The sequence below is a fragment of the Dipodomys ordii genome, unplaced genomic scaffold (genome assembly GCF_000151885.1).
Source record: "Dipodomys ordii isolate 6190 unplaced genomic scaffold, Dord_2.0 Scaffold12, whole genome shotgun sequence".
Classification (NCBI taxonomy): domain Eukaryota; kingdom Metazoa; phylum Chordata; class Mammalia; order Rodentia; family Heteromyidae; genus Dipodomys; species Dipodomys ordii.
In genome coordinates this window covers 6,689,479-6,715,415 of record NW_012267228.1, presented here as the reverse complement: position 1 = coordinate 6,715,415, position 25,937 = coordinate 6,689,479, and the positions used below count along the sequence as shown (strand labels likewise).

Here is a 25,937-nt window from a genome sequence, read left to right as displayed (position 1 = left end):
ATATGTTTGTTTCTTTTGGATTTGCTTAAGTGTTCCCTGTCCCACTCCCCCAATGGATTAAATTAAAATCCTAAAGTCGTGATCCCTTGATTTATGAGGGCGTCAGTATAAAACCAGCAGCATTTACAGAATTCTAATAAGCCCACATAAGAGGCAGAAAGTTCTCTCCATTTCAGAAAGCACCAGGCTGAAACTGGACTCTGTCCCAGGCAAGTCTCTCAGCAAAATTCTCTGTGAACTAAGAAGTAAGGAAAAGTCTCTTTGGGTTGATTATAGAGGATCTACCTTGCTAGTTGAAAGCCAAGTCTGTGAACCAACAGAGAAACTCTTGCCGTGTGCTTTTACAGTGTTAGGGTTTTTGTTTATTTTGTGTGTGCCATTTTGGGGCTCGAACTCAGGGCCTAGCCATTGCCCTGAGCTGTTTTTGCTCAAGGCTGTCTCTCAACCACTTGAGCCACAGCTACACTTCAGGCTTTTTTGGGGTAGTTTATTGGAGATAAGAGTCTCACAGACTTTCCTGCCTAGGCTGCTTTCAAGCATGATCCTCAGATCTCAGCCTCCTGGGTAGCTAGGATGACAGGTCAGAACCACAGGTTCCCAGCTACAGGATTAGTTTTTGTTTTTTAAAACAATGTTTATGTCATTGTTGGTTCTGTATTACATGCTTAGGAGTGAGAGAAATAAGTCTCTTATCCCTATCTAGTGGTATTTATTGCTTTGCTGAACCCTTGTTTGTAGTGACTAAAGTTGGAACATGGAGTTTATTTACATGCAGATGGGTTTAGCAACTAGTTACATGTAGGCTCTCAGTTCTCCAAAACCAGTTGTTGGCTGGGCACTGGTGGCTTACCCTGTAATCCTTGCTACTCAGGAGGCTGAGATCTGAAGATTGCAGTTGGAAGCCAGCCCAGGCAGAAAAGTTCCCATTAGACTCTTATTCCAATTAACCACTCCAAAACCAGAAGTGGAGCTGTGAAACAAAGTGTAAATTATTAGCCTTGAGCAAAAGAGCTCAAGGACAGTGCCTAAGCCTGAGTTCAAAGCCTCACAACTCACACACAAAACAAGAAAAGAAATCCAATTGTTTTTGTAATAAAGATGCAACATGTTCTTGTGGATTAAATGACTGCCTCTTTACTAGAATCGCTTTGATTGTAATATAGAGAAACCTCTCTCTTCTCTCTTCCAGAATCTTAAGCAGAAATACCTCTTAGTTACTGGGTTTTCCACAGTCATCTTTCATTTGAATATCTGGTTAGTGATCAACCTGACAGCCTCTTCTATGCGGACCACACAGGGCAACATAGAGGTTGTTCCATGGAGCGATGAGAGTGTGGTATAGTTCACATTAAAATATGTTGCCTTGATACTGCTTCCTGGGAACATACAGTTATGTAGCCTCCTGGCAGCTGATTTTCTCAGTGTGTGGTTGTGTTACTGGGGTTTTGTACTCACATTCAGCAAGCATAAGTTAGGACCACAGAGCAGGAAGTGAACAAATTAACTCAGGAAAACATGAAGCAAATGAGAACATGGTGGGTGTATGGCCTGTCTAAAGGAGTCCTTTTATCTCTAGCTACTGGCTGTCCTACAGAAATAGAAGCTTAGTGTTCCCAAATTGTGTGTGTGTGTATATAGGGGGTTGTTGTTACTGTTTTCCTCTAACAAAAAAGCTGTAGGAAGCTGGGTGCCAGTGGCTCACGCCTATAATCCTAGCTACTCAGGAGGCTGAAATCTGAGGATCATGGTTTGAAGCCAGCCTGGGCAGGAAAGTCTGTGAGATTCTTACCTCCAATTAACCACCAAAAAAGCTGCAAATGGAGCTACAGGGCCAAGTGGTAGAGCGCCAGCCTTGAGTGAAAGAGCTGAGGGACAGCGACCAGGCCTGGACAAGAACCTGTACACACACACACACACACACACACACACACACAACACACGCACTCTCTCTCTCTCTCTCTCTCTCTCTCTCTCTCAAAGCTTTAGGATCTGGGTTTTAATGTGAAGTTTCTAAATAATAGCAATTAATGCTAGTCTGTTTAAAAGAGCAAGCAGGGACAGATAGAACTTTGTCTGTGTGGAAGATCTGGACTGAAGTCCAGCAGCTGGCACATTTGGCTTCAGGTAATGTTTTCTTAAATGACACAATGGTTAGTTCAGTCAGCATGCTCATGTGTGTGCGTGGAGTGGTGGGAAATGTTTTGCAGAGCATGGGGGCCAGTAGGGAGCTGATTGAAATTCACCTGAGCCCCCACAGAGCTCAAAGTGGACATTAATTCAGGGCCATTTGGAAGAAGTTTTGTAAAGAGGAAAGACAAGTGGCGGGGGGGGGGGGGAGGGGGAGATTCCATGTTGGAAAGAGGACCATTTGAGTTTCACTGGGAAGGAGGCAGGGCAGAGGGCCTTTGTGTTAGTCAGTTTTCCACTACTATAACAAAATACCTGAGATCATTAACCTATGAAGAGAAAAGGATAATTTTGGCTTATGGTTTTGAAGGCTTTAGTCCCCAGTGGGTTTTCCCTGTGCCTCTTGGAACAGGGTCTGTGGCAAGGCAGCATATATCAGCCCAGGGCAGAGCAAATTTGCTTCTCTCATGAGCCAGGGAGCAAAGAGATGGGGTGCGAGGTCCTACAGTCTCCTTCAAAGGCAGGTCCCCCACTCACCTGAAGACTTCCCATTAGGTCAGTATTCCACTTCCGGTAGTGCCACCTTGGGAACCAAATCTTTAACACAGATCTTTGATTCACACTTCAAGCTCGAAATCAGGGCTGAGCTCAGCGGCTCATAAATTGTTAAAGATTCCATCTGAACCAATAAAACGCTAGGCACATGGCCAGCCACATGGGAAGCATGAATAAGAGATTCATGATCTAGATTCTGGCCCTGACATAAAATTCAAGATCCTATTTGAAAAACAAGTGAAGCAAAAAGAAATTGGAGGTGCAGCTCAGGTTTTAAGGGACCGCCTAGCTAGCACAAGGCCTCTGAGTTGAAAGTTCAGTACCATTAAAAAACCCCAAAACACCAAAAAACCAAAGATCCAAATGATATTAGTGCTCTTCTAGGCATCAAAGAGGTGAACTATGGAAGTGAGATAAAGCAAACTTATGCTTTAGAAACGCTTAATAATCTGGCTTGGCTAGAGGTAAAGAAGTTAATTTTTATCTGGAGATGGCTGCTGTGTTGTGCGATCATGTTCAGCTGGTTTGCACAGTAGGCCACCTCCTAGCTTGGCAGCGTACTCCTGGCTGTCTGGTCAGAGTCTAAAGTGCACCACCTTAACCAGGATCTTCTGATTTGTGTCATTCTCTGTGCCAGGTTTTGCAAATGTCTGTTGAGCCTTGTGTGTTGTGGGGTTGATAGTGTTTGAGTGTGCATGTGTGATTCTGACTGATTCCTTGCTGAGTCTTCCTCCTCCTCTTCTTCCTTCTTCATCATCAACATCATCCTCATGATTTCTGTGATCTTCAGGGAAAATAATTTAGTATTAAAAACTATATTCCTGGAAGAGAATGTGGTCAGAGGTAACTTCACCAAGTATGACATCATTACTGTGACCTGCAAAGTCTTTGGCTAAAAAGAAAAGTGTCCTGGGAACGATTGGCCCCACTGTTTTAATGTAATATAACAAGGCTCGCTTTGAAGACCCTTCTTTCTCCTTGTCTCTGAAAGGCTGTGTTTTTAGACCCAGGTGTTCCATTTCAAATCCTTATGTATTAGACTGCGTTGTGTCTTTGCTATTGCATGCTATGTTTGTTTGGCACTTAGAGAAATTATACTAATTTACCTGTAGGATTTCTTAGTGACTTGGTAGAATTTTTCCCCTCCTGCAGTGCTAGAGATTGAATGCTGAACTTTATGCATGCTAGGCAAGTGCTCTACCACTGAGTCACATCCCCCCACTAGAATATTTCTTAAATAAATAGTTGAGAAAGTATCTTTCTTTTGTTGGAGGTAGTTGGGTATCAGGTGGGTTGGATGGACGTTAATCATCTGTTACAGGTGAAGGGGAAAGCAACCCATAATTTATTGTCCCTTGATCTTCAATATAGGTGCCAAAATGACTAAACAGGGACAAAAGTGGTCTTTCAACAAATGGTACTATATAACAACTAGATTTCTGCAGGCAAGATAAACAAAAAAGAAATTGTACACTTGCCTCACACCAAATTTAACTCAAAGTGGATCAAAAGCCTAAATACAAGAGCTAAAACTATAAGCCTCCTAATAGAAAATACAAGTTCAAGTCTTCATGACCTTGTGCTATGCTAGCTGGTGACTAATTAATACAGTAAAATGTAAGTAACATTGCTGGGCGCCGATGGCACATGCCTGTAACCCTAGCTACTCAGGAGGCTGAGATTTGAAGATTGCGGTTTAAAGCTAGCCAGGAAAGCCCATGAGACGCTTATAAACTACTCAAGGAAGAGGTACTGTGGCTCAAGTGTTAGAGTGCTCACCTTGAGCAAAAAAGGGATGGCACCCAGGCCCAGAATTCAAGGACCTTCAAGGACCAGCAAAAAACAAACCACACACACATACACAAAAAACCCCCCAAATATAGGTAACACAAGAATAATCAAAATGATACTGGACACTGTCTACAAAACAAAAACAGGCCCAGAGATATATTTGAAACGATGAATGCTTGGCAACCATGCACAAGGCCCTGGGTTCAATCCCTAGCACAAGAGGAAAAAAGACAAGGAGGGAGAGAGGAAAAGGAAGGAAGGAGGGAGGGAAGGAAGAAAGGGGAGAGAAAACACAACTCAGAAAGGGGGAAAATATTCTAAAACGTCTCTCTTTTTTGCATGCTAAATTACTAGTATTCAGAATATATAAGAACTGTCGTGGTCCAACCATAAAAAGATAACCCAATTTTAAAATGGAACAAGGATTTAAATAGACATTTCTTTAAAAAAATGTACACTGGCTCATAGGCATATGAAAAGATGCCTAACATCATTGGGGAAAATGCAAATCAAAGCCACAATAAAACATTAGCATGGTCATGGGAGATGGATAATAGTGAGTATTGGTGAGAATGTGGAGAAGTTTTACATTGCTGCTGTAAGATGACGCATCAGTTTTGTAGAACAGATCCACAGTTCCTCAAAGCTCAAACACCACCGAGTAATCCTGTGACCCAACAGTTCCACTCTAAATATAAACCCAAGAGAATGGAGAGTATGTATCTGCAGCCATACAGATGCTCACAATTGCATTATTGATAAAGCTGAAATGTCGAAATAACTCACATGTCCGTAAGCTGGGGAATGAACAAATTATTTGTGTAGGCCTGTAATGAAATATTAATTCATGCACAAAAGGCAATGAAGTACTGATGTGTGCTACAATATGAATAGATCTTATCTTATAGGCTATACATCTTATGATTTCACTTCTGTGAAATGCTCAAGATCTGTAAGGCAGAAAATGAATTGCTGGTTGCTTAGGGTCTGAGGGAAGAGAAAATGGGGGCTGACTACTATTGGGTGTAGGATTTTTCGGGGGAGGGAGGTTATACGATGTCTTGGAATTAGATAGTAGTCATGGTTTTCTTGACTGGTTTTCATTTAAGGCATTGTTAAATTCTATTGTGTATAGTTTGTTGGCTATGAATGAAGTCTCAGTAAAAATGGCTACATATAAGTTGTTTAAACCCACTGGCCACACAATTATGCAAATGAAACAACGAAGACATACCAAGTAAAATACTCAAAGGTTGAGTAAAAGGGGAATGAGTGAAAAGAGGGATGAAGGGGAGGGCCTTATACAAGGTCTGTTTTGGGGATGGGTTTTGAATGTGTCGGAGGACATGTTTCAGGTGGAAGGTATATTCGTCTAACAAGAGTAATTGAACATGGTGATGGACAGAGCCAGGGCCCGGACTTCTGGGCTTTCTCAGAGTCATGGAGGTGGGAGGAGGCCAGGTAGACAGGATGGAAGCAGAAGTCCTTGTTGAACCAGGTTATGCAGGATGCTGCTTTTCTAAGGATGAGACAAAGTATGCAGGCATTGGCTGAGGAAAAGTTTCAGAGCTTCAAACTTGCTCTGCTAGTAAGTACTCTGTGCCTTGAGCCACACTTCCTGCCTGGCTTTTTGCTGGTGAATTGGAGATGGAATCTCGAAGACTTCTCTGTCCAGGCTGGCTTTGAACTACCTCCCTCTGGATCTCAGCCTTCTGATTTGCTAGGATTATAGCCATGAGCCCCTGGCATCCAGCTGGATGTTTTTAATCTTGGAGTTGGCATTGTTTCCAGAAACTTGGCCAGCTTTTTTTTTTTTTTAAATCTCGGAGCAGAGGTAAGACCCTTCCGTACTGAATAGTGGATGATGAAAAGCTAACTACATTTTTATTATATGACGTAAGTCTTTGTCGTTAATGTACCCACCACACAGGCAACTTCTAAGGTAGTAGTAAAGACGCTGGGCTCTTGGAGGAAGGAGTGCCAAGCTCAGGGAGGTGGGTAGGCTAGGGTGGAGAGCAGAGATCTTCCCTAGGGATCTGTACTGGGAGGTGACCTTACAATATTGATGGGTGAAAGACAGGGCAAAAGAGTGAGACTATTTGAAAAATAATGAAACCAAAAAGGCGTGGGAGCATTGGCTAAAGTGCTAGAGGACCTAACCTACACAGCAAGCACAGGGACTTGAGATTAAATCTCAGGACAAAGAATGGGGGGGGGCAAGGTAAGGGGAAGGAAGAGAGAGGAAGGAAGGGGGGAGGGAGGAAGGAAGGAAGTTGATGCCAAAAACATAAATGGTGGTATTAGAAACAGTGTCATAATCTAAGCACCTTTTTGAGGGTTGGCGTGTATCATCTTGAGGTGCCTTCCTGGAAGATCTTGCGCTAACAAGTCACTATTTGGAGCAGGAATGTGTCGTTATCTTTCAGGTAGGTGTTCTGGGGGAGAGGAGAAGCTTGACAGTCATTCTTTTTGGCAGATACTTTGATTTAAAAATGGCAATTGGGTGGTAGGCTGTGTTTGCTAGGATAAAAATAAGGTGTAAGCAAATGAAACATAGGTCATGAAATAAATTAGGAAAGCACTTTTTTTTTTCCGGTTGGTCGTGAGGGGCGCTGTCCCTCAGCTCTTCAGCTCAAGGCTAGCGCTCTACCACTTGAGCCACAGCTCTACTTCTGGCTTTTTCTGCTTATGTGGTGCTGAGAAATGGAATCCAGGGCCTCAGGCAGGCCAGGCAAGTACTCTGCCACTGAGCCACCTTCCCAGCCCCAGGAAAGCACTTTTTTTCTCTTTCTTTGGGGCACCTGCATGCTTTCTTTTTAGGGAGTCCAGATTGATTGTGTAGTTCATTTTTGCTGGGATAAGATTGGCGAAAGGCTCAGCCAGGGTAGGTTTAATATGGAGAAATGTCAAGAAATAAGGGATGGCCCAGCCTACACATGCCAGAGGCTGGTTAGAAAGTATCCAGAAACCAGGGGAAGAACCAGGGTGTCTGGGGTTGGGTCACCAGCTCTTCAGAGAACAACAGGAGAAGGAAGCAACAGAGCAGGACTGTCTTCCTCCACCCTTCTTGCCTCTCCATGGAAATGTGGGCCCACACCAGCAAGGACAGCTCTGCGCACCCGGCCTTGCACTCAGCGTGGAACTTGTGAAGATTAGGCCATCTTGAGTTCAATTGGCTGTGTAACCTGGGGAGGAGGGAGAGCACGGAGCCAGACTTGTCATTCCCACTTCTTGACAGTGGGTCTTACCAGGAGTCTTTTGCACAGAACAAGAGTTCTATTGTTTGCTCCAGTCCACCCCGGCTGGTCCCCGAGATCCTGCGAAAGTCCAGTCATGAGCATTTTCTCACTCCCTCTCGCACATCTGCTTGGGTAGGGGACTCCTGTCTGCTTCAGTCACCCTGCGGTTTCCTATTGGGTCCTCTGTCTGCCTGGGATACTGGGGATTACCTTTAACCGTGGTCCAGCACACAGGCATTTAATAAAGGTTTGGTGAAAGACAAGTCAAATTATTGCAGGAGACACAGCCAGCTTTTCCTCAGTGTAGTGGACTTGGAGTTGAAAAAAAAAGTCCTTTTCCTGAAGGCTCCCAGGATGAGCAGCCCCATGGCTTATGTAACCCGATGCCAGCTGCCCCAGGCCTTCCCAAGCTCCTTGCGATCTCCCCTGCAGCGATTCTCCAAGGGCCATGGCTGTGGTTTGCATGGTGAGATTTCATTTGCCTTTGACTCAGAGGTGCTGAGGATGTGGAGCTCTGCCCAGCAAGGTTTTAACCTGACGCCACCCTGTTGCTTGCTGCTCACAGATCTAACGTAGAGCTCTCCTCTTTTTTTTTTCCCAATGGATTTTTGTGTATTGAATTTCTTTTCTGACAGTTCCATCCAGCTATGTTCTCATTTCCAGAATATACCAGTTTTCAGGAGGAAGTGCTCCCTCCTCTTCTCCCACCCTTCTTTAGAACTTAAAGAACAGAAAAGCCTCGCTTTGAACTCATGAATATTTTGGTTTGTTTTTTATAAAGTTCTTAAGCCTGAACGGAAGTTTAAAAGGTGACTTAAAAAGCATGCTCTTGGGCAAAAACTTAAGCCTTTAGGTAAGCGGCGAGAATGCAGTTCATATCCAGCTTTAAAATAACCAACCCAGGGCCAGTGTTGTTTTTCTGTATCCCACTGCTTCCCTGCCTCTGATTGTTTTGAAGCAAACAGCAGACATCATACGATTTCATTAGAGATGGCATTTTAAACGACTGCCTTTTAATGTTGTAGAGCTGTTTGGATAGCCCAGAGGATCCAGGCGAAAGCCTGTATCTGCAGTCCCTCTGTGCCTCCAGGCATCAAGCCAGGGAGGAAGCATTACCTGAGCCATCCAGTGGGTGGCCTGGATCACAGGCCCCAGGGAGACCTGTCGGTTCTCTCCCTTCCCCTTTCCTCCACTCATTATAGCCCGCCCCTGCTCACCAAGCCCTGAACGAGCAAACATGTTTTCCTAGTGATGGAAATCACATTAACCTTTTCCATGAAGGGAAAACTCATGGTTCCCTCCCCCCCCCCCATCAGCAAGATCTTCCTTTTCACAAGGTCATGAGAAGCAGTGGATTTGATTTTATTGTTACTATTGCGGTATTTAAAATATATATGTGTGCAGGCATGTAAATTTAAATGTCTGTATACACAGATCTTAAATGTATTGCTTGATGGGATTTTACATTTATACCCATGCAACCCCTCCCCTCCAAGGTTGAGAGAGAGACAGCATTTGAAATTCCCCAGAAAACACTACTAACCCCCAATAAAGGTAACTACTGTCCCAGTATCGACACCATACATTCGTTTTGCTTATTCTTGAGCTTCTTATAAGTGGATCCATCAGTAATTACATTTGTGGAAATGTGGTCAGTTGTGGGCGACTCATGGTGGCTTATCTCATGACAGTATGGACCAGCATTGCTGGGCAGCATGGATGGACTATTGGTTTGCAGGTTCGATCGTGGTGGTCATGTTTATTGTCTGCTCTGTGCTGGGATCTGTTTGAAGGGCTTTAGGTGATGTGGTTGATTTACTCTTGGAAGTGAATTTGTGCGTTAGTCTTTATGGTTATTACCTTTATAGAAACACACATGTAGAATCAGATCGTTTTCCCTAGAATTACACTCCTAATGGTGACGAGTTCTGGATGAGTGTGCACACAGGCACTCAGAGGGCTCGGTTTTACCCACATGAGAGGGGACATCAGCTTCCCCAGGCTTTACTGGCTCTCGGGCTCAACAGACCCTCAGGAGAAGACATGTACATTAGAGAGAGGCCTGGTCACCTGGGTGAGGTTGCTCAGCCTTTGAGGAGCAGAGCTAGGGCTGGCTTTTCAGATTCTCCATGTAGCTGCCTCTTCCTCCTCCTCTTCCTCTTCCTCCTCCTCCTGCTTCTCCTCCTTCTCCAATTTTTTTGTGTGTTCTCTTTGGTGATGGTTATTTCCATTTGGTGATTGCTTATTTCCATCGCCAGCACAATGGAGTAGGTTTTATTACTCCACAGGTCACACTTGGTTGCACGCAATAAAAACTAACTTAAATCCAAAAGGAATCTGAATGTATGCAATCCTGGAGCCGGGCTCTGTGCGGATGGAGCCCTGCTGGCACTGATTAGTTTTGTGCTCGTGGAAAGGGTGCTTCACCGGGTCCAGGGACCCCCTCGTCCCTCCTTCACCCCACACTCCATGCTGTCCCTGCAGAGTAGCAAGCCTTAAAGCCTTAAGCTGGCTTTGCAGCCCTTTCTGCGGGTGCTGAGGCCAGGGTAGAAAGTTGCTTATGCAAATGTGCTTGGGTGCCTGTGTGCAGGCTGCTGGTCTGGAGGAACTTCTGGCCCCTTTTGTCTTGTGCAATGAGTAGAATTACCTTTCTCTTAGATGTGTAACTGAACTATTCATGCTAACTAACTCCAACCCATATTCAATACTCCTTGCAGATAGGTAAACAAAGCTTAATCGCCTGAGCTACAGTGGGTCAGAAAGGAGGCTTGTGAATGATGGCCCTGCTGAACAGGAAGGGTGGGAGAGGCAGAGGACAGTGGGCTTCTACATTCAGCTTTGGTTTTCTCTTCTGGTCGTCTGAAATGGAAAAGTTGCCCCGTTGTCCCTTGTCTCTTAATGGCAATGTGTGTTCTCTGCGCAGGCACATAATGGAAGGCCTGTTTGGCAGTTGGAAAATGTCTCTCGACTACAGAAGGTGCTGTCCTGGCTTGGGGATGTGGTTAGCATTTAGTAGCCACAACAGTGTGAAGCTGGTTTCCACTCCCAGCCAGCTACAGTGAATAACCGGGTCCTGGAAGGCGTTTGTGGGAGAGATGAATGGCCTTTCCCTTGTCACCTCCCATTTCAGCCTACTCACCTTTTACCTTATGCCTATTCACCTTTGACCTATCTTCTCATGTGTTCCCTGGCCCTGTTTCTGATCCTGATGTACCAGGAATAGAACAGCAGCTGTGGAGGGTAAACCTTCATCCCGATGAGGCTGGTAGGCTGGTAAATTGGATTAGGAACAAGTCTCTATTTCCCTTTCATTACTACTTTGATGGTAATAAATTTATTTCATGTGGCTTACAAGTCTCCCTTCTCTACATTCATCTTACTGTCTTTCTGAAATTTTTATTCTGTGACTTCTTATCCTTAGGAAAAAAAAGGCTAGCTATGGATAAACAACTCTTAACATTTTTTCACTTTCATTTTCTTGCTCTTTACCCAAATACAACTGCGTTTACATGGGCTGGCCGAATGAACAGTTTGGGAGCCATTGGTGATGGCCGAGTATCTTTTTGCTCACATGAAGAATTCAAATTCTGCAAGAGAAGAGACTGGCTCCAGCTTCCGCTCCAGCCAGTGGAAGGGGCGGGGGCTGGGGTGTGAGGGGGAACGTCACGAATATTGCTGACTTCAAGCACTCATAGCAAGCGGCACACGCCTGAACGTCTGAACGTCACAAATGTCACATCTCAGCTCCTTTACTTCCTAGGAGAGGGGCTTGTGTGAGGAATTCATCACCGGCCTCATGTCGGAGTGCAGGCGTCACGTTCTAGGCAGTGCAGTTAAGAGCCTTCTCATTGTTCTGTTTCCTAGTATACCTTCCTGTGTGTAGTAGTAGTAGTAGTAGTAGCAGCAGCAGCAGCAGCAGCAGCAGCAGCAGCAGCATTGCTAGATGGTACATTGTACCTTGTTCGTGTACATTTACTTTCGCTCAGACTGGGCTGCCCCTTCCCACCCTGGCAGTAGTGCTCACTGACGGTGCATTACCCAGATCTCAGTCTGTTATTCTGTGGTGACAGAATCCCACTGACCAGGGGATTTAGAATGAACAGAGATGTATTGACTGACAGTGTGGAGGCTGAGAAGTCCAAGATGAAAGTGTGGGCAGGCTTGTGTTTGATGGGGGCCTGGCCTCTCCTCCCAAGAAGCTACATCCTTTGCACAGGTGGACCACTGTTCTCAAATGACAGAAGGGCCCAGAGCAAGAGCCCAAACCGCAAGCTTTTTAAAGCACTAAGTCCAGCCTTGAGTGTGGGGTCCTCTTGGCATAGTCGCCTCTGCTAGCCCAGTCATCACATTGGCAATTGGGGTTCAACATGACTCTTAGAGACAAACATGCAAACCGTGGCATCTAGCTTGTTGCCTTTGTCAGTCTGTAGTTGCAAAGTAGTATCTCAGTCAAAGGGTGAGTTCTCTGAACAACTAAAGTATTGTTTGCCAAAATGAATTCCAGGAAATGGTGGAAACTTTTTTGGTGGGGGAGTGGGAAAGGGGGGGGAACAAAGGAATGGATCAAGGAAGGGTGATGGAGCAAGTCACAGTAGTCAATGTACACTGTGTAAACTATGAGCCATGTAACTTGTGGGTAGAGATGGGAGAGGGAAAACGGGAGAAGGAAGGACCGGGTGACATTTCAGAAACATTGTATTCATAACCTGGCTTATGGAATTGTAACCCCTTTTAATAGCAAAATTAAGAAACAGTAGTAGCTCAGTAAAAACCTGAGCAGTAATTGAGTACCAGAAGTAATTCAAAAATTTTAGTCTGGATCATAGAAGGCATAGGTGTGTGGGATCATCTTTGGCTAGGTTGGCCTGGGCATAGACGTAAGACCCTATTTGAAGGAATAACTAAAGCAAAAAGGATTGGAAGCGTGGTTTCAGTGGCAGAGTGTCTGTTAACAAGCCTAAGGCCCTGAGATCAAACCCCAGAGTTGCTTAAGGAAAAGGCAGTGTTTTCTTTGACACATGGAGGCAGGTGGGTAATGAAGTCTTGTGTTTTGGAGATGTGGAAGGTGTTTTGGAGGCAGATAGAGATGGAGGTTGTACAGCATTGTACATGTATTGAATGCTATCTAAATGCCTGAGCTTTTTCGCTTAAGGCTGGTGCTCTGCCACTTGAGCCACAGGTCTACTTCTGGCCTTTTGGCGGTTAACTGGACATAACAAATCTCATAGACTTTTCTGCCAGGGCTAGCTTCAAACTGGGGTCCTCAGATCTCAGCCTCCCGAGTAGCTAGGATTACAAATAGGAGCCACTGGTGCCTGGTTTCAACTGGTTCATATTGCTGTTATTATAGATTATGGCTGGCTTTATGACACTTTGCTCTTCCTCCACCCTCCCATAAGAGCTGTTTATGACATGTTTTGGCCCAAACTAGTAATCTTTCTATTTGTACGACTGTATAAATATTGCTCACTGTTGAACACTAGATTTTAATGCACACCTTTCCCCTGGAGTTGAGTAATAGTCTTACTTTTCTTAGTCTTTTCTTTTTTGCATAGTTCCTTTGTCACATTTAGTGAGTATGTTTTCTCTCTAGAAGCCTCCCTGTTTTCCAATTGACAGGGGTGAGACCCTGTCCTCCCCACAGTCCTCTGTTCCTGGGGTCTTTAGCCAGGGGCAGTGACCAGCCTGCGTAGTGTCACCAGAGGACTTCCTTGCGCACGTCTGCTGTGACACTGATAATGCAGATTCAGCCTCCTCTCCCTCAACTGGACCAGGGAGGCCTCCTTTTCCCCCTGAGTTGTGTAAAGTGGGAAGTTGCACTGCGATGTTTTCATATTTCATTGTGACCTTGCCTCGATCTTAAATATTACTCTCATTTTGACCCCCCCCCATTCTTGGAATGTGAAACCCATTCTTCCCTGGTGAGCTGCCCTCCGGTGGGCTGTGTGGACCAGCGCTGGCCCAGGCGCCCCAGGGTGTGGCCCCTGCTCTAGGTATCCACCGGTGGAGAGGAAGCGGGCTGGCCACCGTGGAGCCCGGGCATCCTGCCATCCCACGTTCGCATTAATTTTGACTCCAGTATTCAACCCTTCTCTGTATTCAGTGTGTGTGGTGGGAGATTCCGTGATCTGTTTGTTTCGCAGTTATCCATCAGGGAGAAGGGATCTGGTCTCATCGTTATGGGCGATGACATGAGCGACTGACTGACTTCTGTGTTTCAGTCCATCCCCAGAATGGCTCCTTACCCACCCCTGTCCCCCGTACTGCCTGGGGCCTCCAGTTCCTGAGCCTTTCCGGGCTCTGCCAGTCACATCAGCCTGCTTCTCCTCAGGACCCCTGGGCAGAAACTCAGTCTTCACCTTATCTGTCATGTTCCCTGCTCTGTACTCTCTCCGTCTTCACCGACTGGGCGGATGGGCTTGTGTTTCTTGGAAGATGGTGTTGGATTTTTAAACTTTAATTTTTGGTGCATGTGTTGTTGTTGTTTGGGGTGGGGTCAGTCGTGAGGCTTGAACTCTGGGCTCGGGTGCTGTCCTTGTGCTCTTTAGCTCAAGGCTAGGACTCTATCACTTGAGCCACAGCACCTCTTCTGGTTTTCTGGTGGTTTATTGGAGATAAGAGTCTCACTGACTTTCCTGCCTTTGAACTCTGATCCTCAGGTCTCAGCCCCATGAGTAGCTAGGATTACAGGTGTGAGCCATCAGCACCTGGCTGTTTTTTTCTTTTATAAGGAGTAACGGCTGTAGCAAGGTCTTTCTTTAGTCTGCCCTGTGAACATTTTTAACCAAGAGCAAGCTTTTGGAAGCCTCAAGCGAACAATGTACGTTTAGATTCCAGTAGTGAGAATGGGATGAATGTGGGAAGTGAGGGGTTCATTGTGGTATTTCCGTATTTCATGCCATGTGTGAAGTTTGTAATTCTGACTTCCTCAACTTCCCTCTCATCTCCAACACTCCATCCTTCCTCTTCTCCTTGTGTCTGTCCATCCACTGGCATCCTTATGGAACTGACTGCTTTACGTGTTCATCCTGCTGATTGGCGATTGTCTGCTCATGACTCAACATTTCAGCCTGGATGTTTTATCGGCATCTCAAACTGAGCAGAGCCAAAACAAAACCCATGATTTTGACTCTTCTCTTCCCCCACCCCCCAACCCCCTCTTCCCAGCCTTGTTTACAGCCCTTGATGGCTTCTCATGGCTTGTGGAATGACTCACATGTCCCATCAACCTGAACAACGTTGTACAATGTTCCATGCTTCCTCCTCGGCCCCAGCTCCCTAAACTCTTGTCTAACCTTCCTCTAGCCCAATCTAGCAATTGGGAAGATTGTTTCCAGCACAGGGCCTTTGCACTTGCTTTTCTCTCTGCCTGGGAGGCTTTGCTGCAGGCTGGCTGCTTTCTGTTCTTCAGCTCCATGCTCAGATAATTAGTGCTAGACCCGCCTTCCTGCTGATGCCCGTGAAACGCTGACTCTCCACTGCAGAGTCCAGACACAGCTTTCTGTGTCCAGACACAGCTCTTGCCCCGCTGTGCCATCCAAATAGCAAAGGGCACTTTGGAGCCTCTGAATTGCAAAAAGTCCGAAGGCTGCCCTCACATCGCATTTGAGTTGCTTCATTTAATCTTCAGGTACTCCTACTTTTAACAGCTGGTCTCTGACTCCTTTGTCACTAGGATTGTATTCAAAACAAAACAAAACAAAACTCCCGTCTGGTTCACTGTTCTATTTTTGATACCCAGCACTGCCCCTGCACACAGGAGGTACTTCAATAAGTAGTAATTCACTCTACAAACAGATTTCTGGAAGCTCCAAGATGGAAGTGATGACACAGGATCTAGGTACAGTGTTTCTGGAGCCCTCGGTAGGAGCACATCTAGATCATTCATTGAGCACCTTCCTTGGGCTTCTGCTCGTCTGCCTAGGCCATGAGTCCCTGCTTGCCCTCACGCATCAAGTTCAAGTTCAGAGTTGGGGAGGGGGCGGGGAAGAGGGTGTGGAGATAGAGAGCTTTCATTTGGCAGCCTCCATTCTTCATTCAATCAGTCCACACACTGACATCTTGCCTTTCCTTATCCCCTCCTACTCCATCCCAGAGTGCCGGAGGCGCCGGTGGCCCTGGGAGTATCATGCTCTCTTCACCGTGCGCCGCACATCGGGATTTGGTAGTTCCGTGTGCTGAGCGCTGTCAGCTTTCCGGCAGCAGCCGAGCTCGGGAATGCACACCGGAGGGCTGGAGGCTCCCAGGGCCTTGCGCTTTCTGCTCCCCGGTTCTCCAGCCCTGTGCCGTTAGCCCAACCCCTCCATTCAGCATAATTCTCCTTTGCTAACTCAGTGTGGGCAAAAACTCAAGAATACCCCAAAGTAATTTTTTGAAAGCTCGATTTTAGTTTATCCCTCAAAGGCTTAAAATAACACCTGTCATATAAGATTTCCTGTGTGGCATTTTTTTGGTTTGAGACCAACTACTACAGAGTGTGTGCCCATGTAAGTGTCTATCCAAGCACACACACACACATGCGCACACGCACACACACACACACGTGCTCTCTTCACTCTATGTAGATATTACATATTCTGCCATCAGATTTCCTGTATTTGTATATTTCTATCTTTAGCATATTAGGACCCAACAGAACTTTCATTTTGCCCCAGAGTGCCATCCAAACAGCAAAGGGCAATACTGAGCATCGGAATGGCAGCATTTCCAAAGGTTTCTTTAGCATTACATTTGAATTGCTTAATTTAATTTTTACTTGGAATCAGTTGCTAAGCAACCAGGAAGACCGGCAAAAATCAGCAAGGCTAATTCGGTTCTGTTACTAGTACGTTAGCATCTCTTATATTTACATAGACAGTTGGTTGTAAATACACTTCACCCAATGCAATGCGCTGTGTTGTCCAAGGAAAACAGTTGGTGTGGAAGTGATAGCAAGACATGGGTTGGCTCCGCAAGTCTTAGCTTCATGCTCACGCCTCCAGCAAGTGTGAAACTTCAGGCAAGTGTGAAGTTTCTTCAGGTTTGGAGCTGGTGTTGTTCCATTTGTTTGTGAAGCGACTTGGTAAATAATATGCACAGGTGTAAAATGGAACTTCTTTGCATGATTTGGTACCCTCAGCAAAGTGGATCTAGCCTGACTTGCCCCCAAGCCAGGCTTAAATCAGTTATTTTTCCTTTTTTTTTTTTTTTGAAAGCCTAGTATTTAGCTATCGGTGTATGAAATATGTTACAGGTCATTTCTGTACCCCATGTTTTTTTCTGATGATGAATGTTGAATTTGTTAACCCATTTGGTCTGTAAATTATCAGAAGTCAATGCTCATCACAAATATTTGAATTCTTTTTTTTCTTTTTTTAATATTAATTTTTATTGTGAAAATACCATACAGAGGGGTTACAATTACATGAGCAAGGTAATGAGTGCATTTCTTTTTTTTTAATTTAATTTAATTTTATTTGTGAACATACTGTACAGAGGGGTTACAATTGCATGGGCAGGATAATGCGTACATTTCTTACCAAGCACTGCAGCCTCCTCCTTTGTTTACCCTTCACATCACTTCCCAGCCTCTCCCCGTCCCCCAATCCCAATCCTTCTCCTTCCCCCCTCCCCCAAATATTTGAATTCTTAAAAAAACTTACATGCGTTTGTACAAGGAAGTCCTCCTGGCACACCTAGGCGCCACCCTCGGTCCTGTGTCAAAAGCTAGCACAAGTATGGTAGTGAGTTACTCAAGAGGTACCCAGGGAGCTACCGTGCGTTAGACTGCTAGAAAAACAGGTCTCTCCAGTGACACAGAAAATGACTGTGACCGGAGCCCTTGGTAAGAGGCAGGAGCAGGGCGTTATCTTTTAAACTGTGTCCCATGGGTCCTTTGTTCTTAAAGACCTAGCTGACATTTCTCGTGTGTAATGAACATTGCTTGGGATAGATGAATATCAGCGTTTCTATATTTACCTTGTTCCTCTCCGTGAGCTGGTGAAGGAGATTGTACAAATGGGGAAAAGTACCTTTTGCTTGGGCAGTACAATTTGAGAGTACAGTAGGTTGTTGCAGTTCATTGATTGTGGCTAGAAGAGCCATTTGAGTTAGAGGAAGGTCTGAATGTTTTTCGAGTTTTTTTTTGCACTTGATAGCAAATGAATTCTCCTTGATTCAGGATAGTCATTAGTTGGGACAATGAGTTGGTATGTATCCATGAAAGGCCCTTTATGAGAATCTGATTTAATAGATAAGAACAAGTATAGTCCTTACTTATTTGCAGGGTACAGTTTCCCCTAATCTGAGCATTTGCTTCATATTTATTACTTGGACTTTACAAATACCATTTGAAAACTCTGTATGTCAGAATATAAGCCTTTCAGGGGTGAGTGTCCATGTTAAATAGTAGTTCCTTAAGGAATTTAAACTAGTGGGGGCGGGGCAGGATTGTTAATGCTGAGGATCAAACACAGGACCTTGGATAGTCTACCACTGAGCTCCACCACTAGTCCTCTAAACTTTTAGGACCAAAATATAGTCCTAAACTGTGTGTGTGTGTGTGTGTGTGTGAAGTTATATACATGTGTTGCTTTATGCACTGTATCATATACATGATAAGAAAAGCAGGACAGTAGAGTTAATGAAAAGATGAAGGCAAATCATAATGTAATGTCCGGTTAATCACGATAGTCTCATGCTCATCTTAGAACAAGGTTCATCATTAAAGTCAGCTTTTCAATGGTTTTCGTTGGCCTTTAACTTCTAGGTGGCTTTTACTCAGAGCGACTGGTTTATTAGTTCGTTCCTTAAAGTGGCAGAGTGGAGAGGCGAGAGTGAAGGGTGGGATTTTGGTCTGGGTGTAGCCTGGGGTCACACTACTGCTGTCTTCCATGTTTTGGTTTCTTTGCAGAAAGCCTGGCAGCCGCTTGTTGCCTCTGTTGTATAGGACAAGTGGGCAAACTCATAACCTCCGAAGTGGAAGGGCATCAAGGTGCACTGGTGTTGGGGGCAGGGTGGATCCCCACTCCTGGGAGCTGAGACGCTGCATTTCTGCACTCACTTCACACGGGAGTCTGAGAGTCACTGTCCTAGGCAGCATCTCCAAATAAGCTTAAATGTAGGCAATTATTATTACTGCTTTTGTAAGGACTGGGCTTGTGGCTTGCATGTTGAGCACTTAACCTGGCAAGCACAAAGCTCTGAGTTCAGTCCCCAGTTCTGGAGCGAAACAGAGCTTGAGCGGGACTGAAGAGATGTGGGGATGTGTTAGGGAGCCATTGCAGGTGTACGTGGGCACAGTGAGGATTGTTTATCCTTCTGTCTGTCCACCGTGCCGTGACGGTGGTAAGAGCATGGGATTTGAACACTGAACTTCGGCGCTGTGCTATCGATCTCTCACAGTGGACAGTGGTTCTCTTCCTAAGAAGCCTCAGTTCCCTCATGGGTAACTTCACCAAGTGGTGGGATTAAACTTAAAAAAAGCAAACTTGGTGAGAGGGCTCCTGGCATCACCCACATGTCGCGTTATCGCTAATACCTTATATGAATAAAGATGGAAAGCCTTTTCCAGCAGGTGGCTTTTTTCTTGTGTGTGTGCATACTTGGTAACAGTTTGTGTTTGTTTGTTTCCTGTCTAGACTGCCTCTTCAAGCTATGTCCCATGAATCGCTACTCTGCCCAGAAGCAGTTCTGGAAAGCTGCTAAGCCGGGGGCCAATAGCACAACAGATGCGGTGCTGCTCAACAAGCTGCATGTACGTAAGGAGATGGGGCTGCAGGCTGTCACCTGGGGGTGTCAGGGCGAGGCCAGGACTCTAGCTTCCGGCTTTCCCCTGTTCTTTCGTAAATCAGGAGGAACAGAGAGCCCTGAGGAGAGGAGAGGTGGCACACTGAAGTCAGGGGATGTCCGGAAAACCCTCCTTCCTCCTCCATTCCCCTTCAGGGATGCTTCTGCAGACTAGTGGTTGTGAGCACCAGTTGCGGAAGAAATCTGCCTAGAACTGTGATCTGGCTCCTCTGCCCTTGCCTGGTGGCCTTCGGCAAATCCCATGGCTGTTTTCCAACATGGGGGTGATGGTGTTCGCCACCTCAGGAGGAGGCTGTGAGGATTATGTGAAATGAGACACGAGAACACTGCCTAGCACCAAATAATATGCAACTTCTGGCTATTCTTTAATGAATTTTGGCTATGATTATTATTATTATTTGGCACGTAAGAGATGTGCTCGTCCCATTGCAGTTGTGCTGTGCCCCAGGTAGAATAAATAGAGCAGGTGTCTTCCATCAGCAAGCTCATAATCAGCCCTGTGAGGACTGACAGCCCTCGCTCCCACTGCCCCTAAAATAAACAGCAGCATTGTTGTTGTTTTGTGCAGGATCTCACACACCTGGGCTGGGCTTTTCCTAAACCCTAGAGCCTGTAGTATGAATGCCTTTAGTAGCATTCATTTGTTGGTTCATCCATCCATCCATCCATTTGTTCATGACAGTAATGAGTTTTGAAACCAAGACCTTGTTCGCCCTTACTTGGCTTGCTTACTCACTTGGCTTGCTTACTTGAGCCATGGCTTCAGTTCTGGCTTTTTGCTGGTTCACTGAAGATGAAAGTCTGTCAGATATATCTGCCCCAAGTGGCTGTGCACTGTGATCCTCAGAGCTCAGCCTCTTGCATAGTTAGGATTGCAGGTATGAGCCACCAGTGTACTGGCTGTTTATTTTTTTTATCCCATTTCATGACCTTTACACCCTTTTTTTTTTCGTGTCGGTCGTGGGGCTTGAACTCTGGGCTTGGTCCCTGTCTCTCAGCTTAAGGCTAGCACTCTACCACTTGAGCCACCATGCCACTTCCGGCTTTTTCTTTTTATGTGGTGCTGAGAATCGAACCCAGGGCCTCATGCATGCGAAGCAAGCATTCTACCACTGAGCCACCTTCCCAGCCCCAGTTATTTTCTTTTTAAGCTCAGATCTGTGCGTCCTTCACACCCAGTCTCAGTTTCCATGTCATCTCCACGGAGCCGCCTTCCCCACACTTCCTGCAAGAGACGTCCAGCCTGTGGTCTCTATCGCAGCTCTGGACTCTGCCCTTCCCTTCATTATCTTAGCAACTTCCTTCATTATCTGTCCCCCATCAGAGTGGTGGCCCTCTGTAAGGTCGGGAGCATCGTCTCTCTCTGAGCACCGTGTTGTTCCGGAAGAGTCTGACTCAAATCAGGCCCTTGAGAAACACTCGTTGAGCAGCCGTGAAGTGCTGTGGCTTAGTGCTGGTGACCAAACAGAGGAAGTTCCTGAAACCTCTGGAAACTTCATAGCAAATAAAGAACGAAGACGCTGTACAAGTACTGCATTCCAGGGGAAGCCACCCGTATGTCAGGGAGCGGGGTGTTTAGAATAGGTATTGGAATCTTTGCTGGATCCAGGGACGTGGTGATCAGGGTGGGCTTCCTGGAAGAAGATGGAAGCGCCCTGCACACCTCAGTCTGAGGGACCCAAAGGATCTGGGGGTAGAAGAAAAAGAAACAGCCGGGTGCCGGTGGTTCATGCCTGGAACCCTAGCTGAGAGCTGAGGATCGTGGTTCAAAGCCAGCATTGGCAGGAAAGTCCGTGAGACTCTTAGGTCCATTTAACCACCAGAAAACTGGAAGAGGCGCTGTGGCTCAAGTGGTAGAGCGGTAGCTATTGAGCTGAGGAGCTCAGGGACAGCGCCCAGGCCCAGAGTTCAAGCTCCACAACCAGAAAACAAAAAAGAAAAGGAAACAATGAAAGCAAAGACTTGGCAAAAGAAAAAACAAAATTTTTAAGACTTCAGGAATTACATCAAAGCCGGGCGCCGGTAGCTCATGCCTGTAATCCTAGCTACTCAGGAGGCTGAGATCTGAGGATCACAGTTCAAAGCCAGCCCGGTTCAAAGCCAGCCCGGGCAGGAAAATTTGTGAGACTTATCTCCAATAAACCGCTAGAAAACCGGAAGTGATGCTGTGGCTCAAGTGGTAGAGCGCTTGCCTTGAGCTGAAGAGCACAAGGACAGCGCCCAAGCCCAGAATTCAAGCCCCATGACTGACAAAAAAAAAAAAAAAACCCATCAAGCCCAGATGTATTGTTGAATGCCTGAAATCCAGGCTAAGGATGGAGCTCAGTGATAGAACTCTTGTCTAGCCATACAAGGGCCTAGGATTGAGCTCCAGCTCCCTAAGAAAAACAAGCGAAAATAATTACGACTGTTGCGGTAATGATCTTAGACATGGTGAATTTAGACCTATTACCTCCTTGTCTTTAGCAAGTGATACAACTTCACCAATGTACAATAAAATTGATAGGCATCCAAAAATTTTAGTGGCTTACGAAAAAGAAAAAAGGAAGATAATCTATGGCATAATAAATGATACTCTCGGTGCTCAGGGGCAGCTACTGGAGGAGACCCGCAGGAATCAGAGCTCACTCATGTGATGCAGGCACTTATTGGTGGTATAAAAAGAACGGTGTCTGCAATGTGATTTCCTGACTCTGGTAATGTTATCAACAGTGCATAGCACACTCACTCTTCCCTCCACTCAACAGTACTTTGTATTTTGGGAAAATGTATTAATGAGAGTAGCAATAGATCCCCAGGAAACCGTGCTTTGTACCGGTGTGTAGAATGGAGTGAGGCACCAGGTTCAGATAATCACAGGTCTCTACACACGGATCAGGCTGTATTCAGCCTCCAGGTTGTCTGGTTCTTGTCCACTGAATACCATGACCCCTCCACCTGCCTACCCTGAAGTCATTGTACCACTCAGGAACCCCCCCCCCCCCAGGTCTGTGCTGGGAATACCATCTTCTTGTTGGATGGGGGCAGGGGCAGTGCCCCATCTCCTCGCTCTAGGAGGGAGCTGCTCAGTGCAGTGCCCGGGGGTTATCTTTGTGGAAGTTCTTCATGTTTCTAGCTGTCCTGCCTTCTCTTCTCTGGAATGAAGGTCGTTGTGTTTGGTGAGATCTTACTAGTACATCTCGAGCCCTTTCTTCTCCTGTACTTTTCGCAGCAGAGGTTACAGAGTCACATTGCTCTTGGCCATGCTGGAAGCCAACAGGAATAAAGGGGGCTTGGTGGGCTTTGTCGCCACGTGGGGCCTACGCATGTGCAGGTCTTGGGGGGGGGCGCGATGGGGCTGTTCCAACTCCCCGTGGTTACTGCGTGGGAAGGCCGGCCAAGAGCTGCATGCCTTCTGTTTTGACAAGAGATCAGAATCCATGCTTTTGTGTGTAATATCCTACTTCTTAGAACATGGTGACAGCTAATTCAGTTAAAGCCTCAAACACCAGCCCAGAATGGCTCAGACTTGGGCTGCCTGGGAGTTCTCAGTCCCTTGGTGGCCCGTGAGCTATACATTATGGTGCATTAAGGGTTCCTTTGCTGCTCCTTCCTGCAAATGAACTAAAGAAAACAGTAGGAAAAAATTCCAGCGCTAAAGGTGACCAAGAACTTCCATCGCTTAAAACCAGTTCTTTCTCCCGATTTAAGATTCCTGATGTGACTGCGGTCGGTCGTGAGTGTTGCTTTGTGCTTGGCTTTGTGTGGGCCCTGCTGTCCTGCTCACTTGGAGCCCTTCCCCTCTGTTGTCTCAAAGTAATCTGCATGTTGCAGTGCAATCATTAAAATGTTGTATTTTGGGCAGCCGCTTGCCTTTGGGGGCTGGTGGCTAGTCTCCAGTGGGTTCTCATTTTTATTTTTGTCAACTACTTGTGTAGCACCCCAGTCAGAGGTCAGATTATTTTAAATTAATGCCATTTAAGGAATTAGTTGTCTAGACCACTTGACTTCCTTTTGACTAGGATAAGCAAGCACTAAGAGCTGTTTGAAGGAGAGCGACACCTAGTGGTTGCTTACAGTGTGTGCTTGTAACTTCTGTAGGGAAAATGGGATTCTTGATGTGGCCACAATTTCCCGAAGTCTTTTGTCAAGAAGAGCAGCTTTCCTTGCTCTCACATCACACAATTTGTCCTAACGCCTTGGCCAGTTCCTAACAACTTACTTGTTACCTTGAAAGAGGCACCTGCACGGTTTGGGTTCTGAGAAACGATCACTTTATTTAAGCCACAGCTCTGACAAGCTAGGGAGAAGCAGAGGAGTAGCAAGTCTTCCTGTCCCGCAAAGCTTGAGTTGTGCATTGCTTATTTTCTGAAGCCTTAATTTAATATCATATTACGTAATTCTGAGCTTGTTGGCCTTAAGCAAATAGCCTTTCCTCCCTGTTCCAGTGACCTTTCTGTCATAATTTAATAATGGTTTCTCTATTTCTGAAACAGAATAACAGGTGCCTGTAATGGGTTGACCTTGTGGTTGTTTAGGGAACATGGTGCTGTCAGTGGTGAATAACAGTGGCAGAAATCAGAGCATACAGTGTTTTCTTCCTCAGAAATTAAAAACAGTCCTCAATCCATTGGGTCAGGGGAGGAACTAACAGGTATTTTATTTATCAGAATTTCAAAGAAAGAAAATGTAGCAGATTTAAGATGGCTTTTAAGAACAGCCAGGCCACTTCCCATAGAGACACAATGAGGATATGTTTGAAGAATTTACACAAGAGTAATGTTGGAAAAGAATTCCCAAGTAGAAATGAACAGGAAGCTATCATGGGTGCATGCTGTTTTCTCTGGCTTGAGTGTGTTTTCCCCTCCCCCACTATGTCTTGAATAACTAGAAGGCCCTGCCCTCATTTTGAATGGCTATATGGTTATTCCATTGTTTGTCAGTATTCTTTGGGATAATTAGTCCCTTAGCGGAGGAAAAGTGGGAGGAGGATATTCAGCATCCTGACCATTTCTGCCACTTTGAAAAACAAAAGTTACGAAGGTCTTGTGCACTTGCCTGCTTATCTAAGCAAGAGAAACTCCTAGAAACAAAATTACTTAGTCAAAGTTATGCCTGTTGAAATCCTTGGTGATCTACACTGCCAGATTATTCTCTGGAAATGTTAGGCTTGTTCCCTCTGTTACAGTACCGGCCTGTTCTTGGAACATACTTGAAGGGCTTAACAAACAATGATCATATTCTTTTCAAAGGTGGAAACAGCCTTGATCTGTGGGCCCAGAGGGAGCCTGGACCTTACAGACCTCCAGCTACCTGTTTTGCCTTGCCAGTGGAACGGAAAAATCACAATGGATGTTTCTGCTTGAGTTTGATTTTGTGAGGGCAGTTACCTGTACATTGAGTCCTGGGTGACCCAAATGAGTGCACTTGAAATTTGTGCATGTAGAAGAAGGTGCATTGGAGACTTTTCTCCTTAGCCAAAGAGGAAAGTAAATTTAGACCAGTCCATAGGGTTCAAGCTTTTAACGTTTATTTGGTAATGAGTTGTAGGACTCTTACCAGCATTAAACTTGTTAATAGAATTAAAGGACTCTTGCTTGGTTTAATGGGGAGTTTTAAATGGATTTTATTTGTGAAAGAACATGCATATGTATATACAGAATGTATTGAAGTATAAATGTGTGTATCTCTCTCTCTCTCTCTCTCTCTCTCTCTATGTGTGTGTGTGTGTGTATATATATATATATACATACATATATCCTGGGCAAAATGGGTATGGACGCTGTCCCTGAGCTTTCTTGCTCAAAGCTAGCTCTCTGCCACTTGAGTCACAGCTCCACTTGTGGCTTTTTTTTTAGTGCTTAATTGGAGATAAGAGCCTCATAAACTTTCCTGCCTAGGCTGGCTTCGAACCATGATCTTCAGACTTCAGCCTCTTGAGTCATTAAGATTACAAGCTGAGCTACTGTCTTGCCAGGAGTGATAGAATATTTTCAAGAGGATTTATTATATCCTGTTCTCTATTTTTTCTGTTAATTTAACTTTTCATACATTTTTTAGGCAAATGCCTTTGCTCTTTAGAGCTGCTGGTATTTAATTATTCTTTAATATGGAATGGATTGGCTTTTTATGACTAATTTGACATTTCTTTTTTAGAGATATAAGTGGCTTCTGGGTTGAGGTTTTATAGCGTTAAGTGCTAAGTGTAGGTAGGAACTCAGTGTTTTAGATTGGTATGTCTTCGGTGGAGCCATTGGAAATCTGAGAATTTTCTGTTTCAAACAAAGAAGGGTTCTTAAATCATTGGAGTTCAAGCAGTTGTACTTAAGAATTCTCTACAGGTGCACCCTACCAGTGTAATGTTTGAAGTACAGAAAAACTATATTCGCCTTTTGGAAAATGGTACAATTTATTTTTCTGAATCCACTGATTTTTCTCCATCTGATGTATTTTCCTTCC

General features: G+C 45.3%; 1 protein-coding gene across 6 annotated transcripts in view; it reads left to right on the top strand.

The window, feature by feature from the left end:
- Itpr1 (inositol 1,4,5-trisphosphate receptor, type 1) overlaps positions 1-25,937 on the top strand; it is a 296,948-nt gene that overhangs the window by 80,371 nt on the left and 190,640 nt on the right. For all 6 annotated transcript variants that reach the window (XM_013010462.1, XM_013010458.1, XM_013010461.1 and 3 more), the window contains exon 5: positions 19,331-19,446. In XM_013010462.1, coding sequence (XP_012865916.1) covers positions 19,331-19,446 — 116 coding nt within the window. The remainder of the gene's footprint in view (positions 1-19,330; positions 19,447-25,937) is intronic.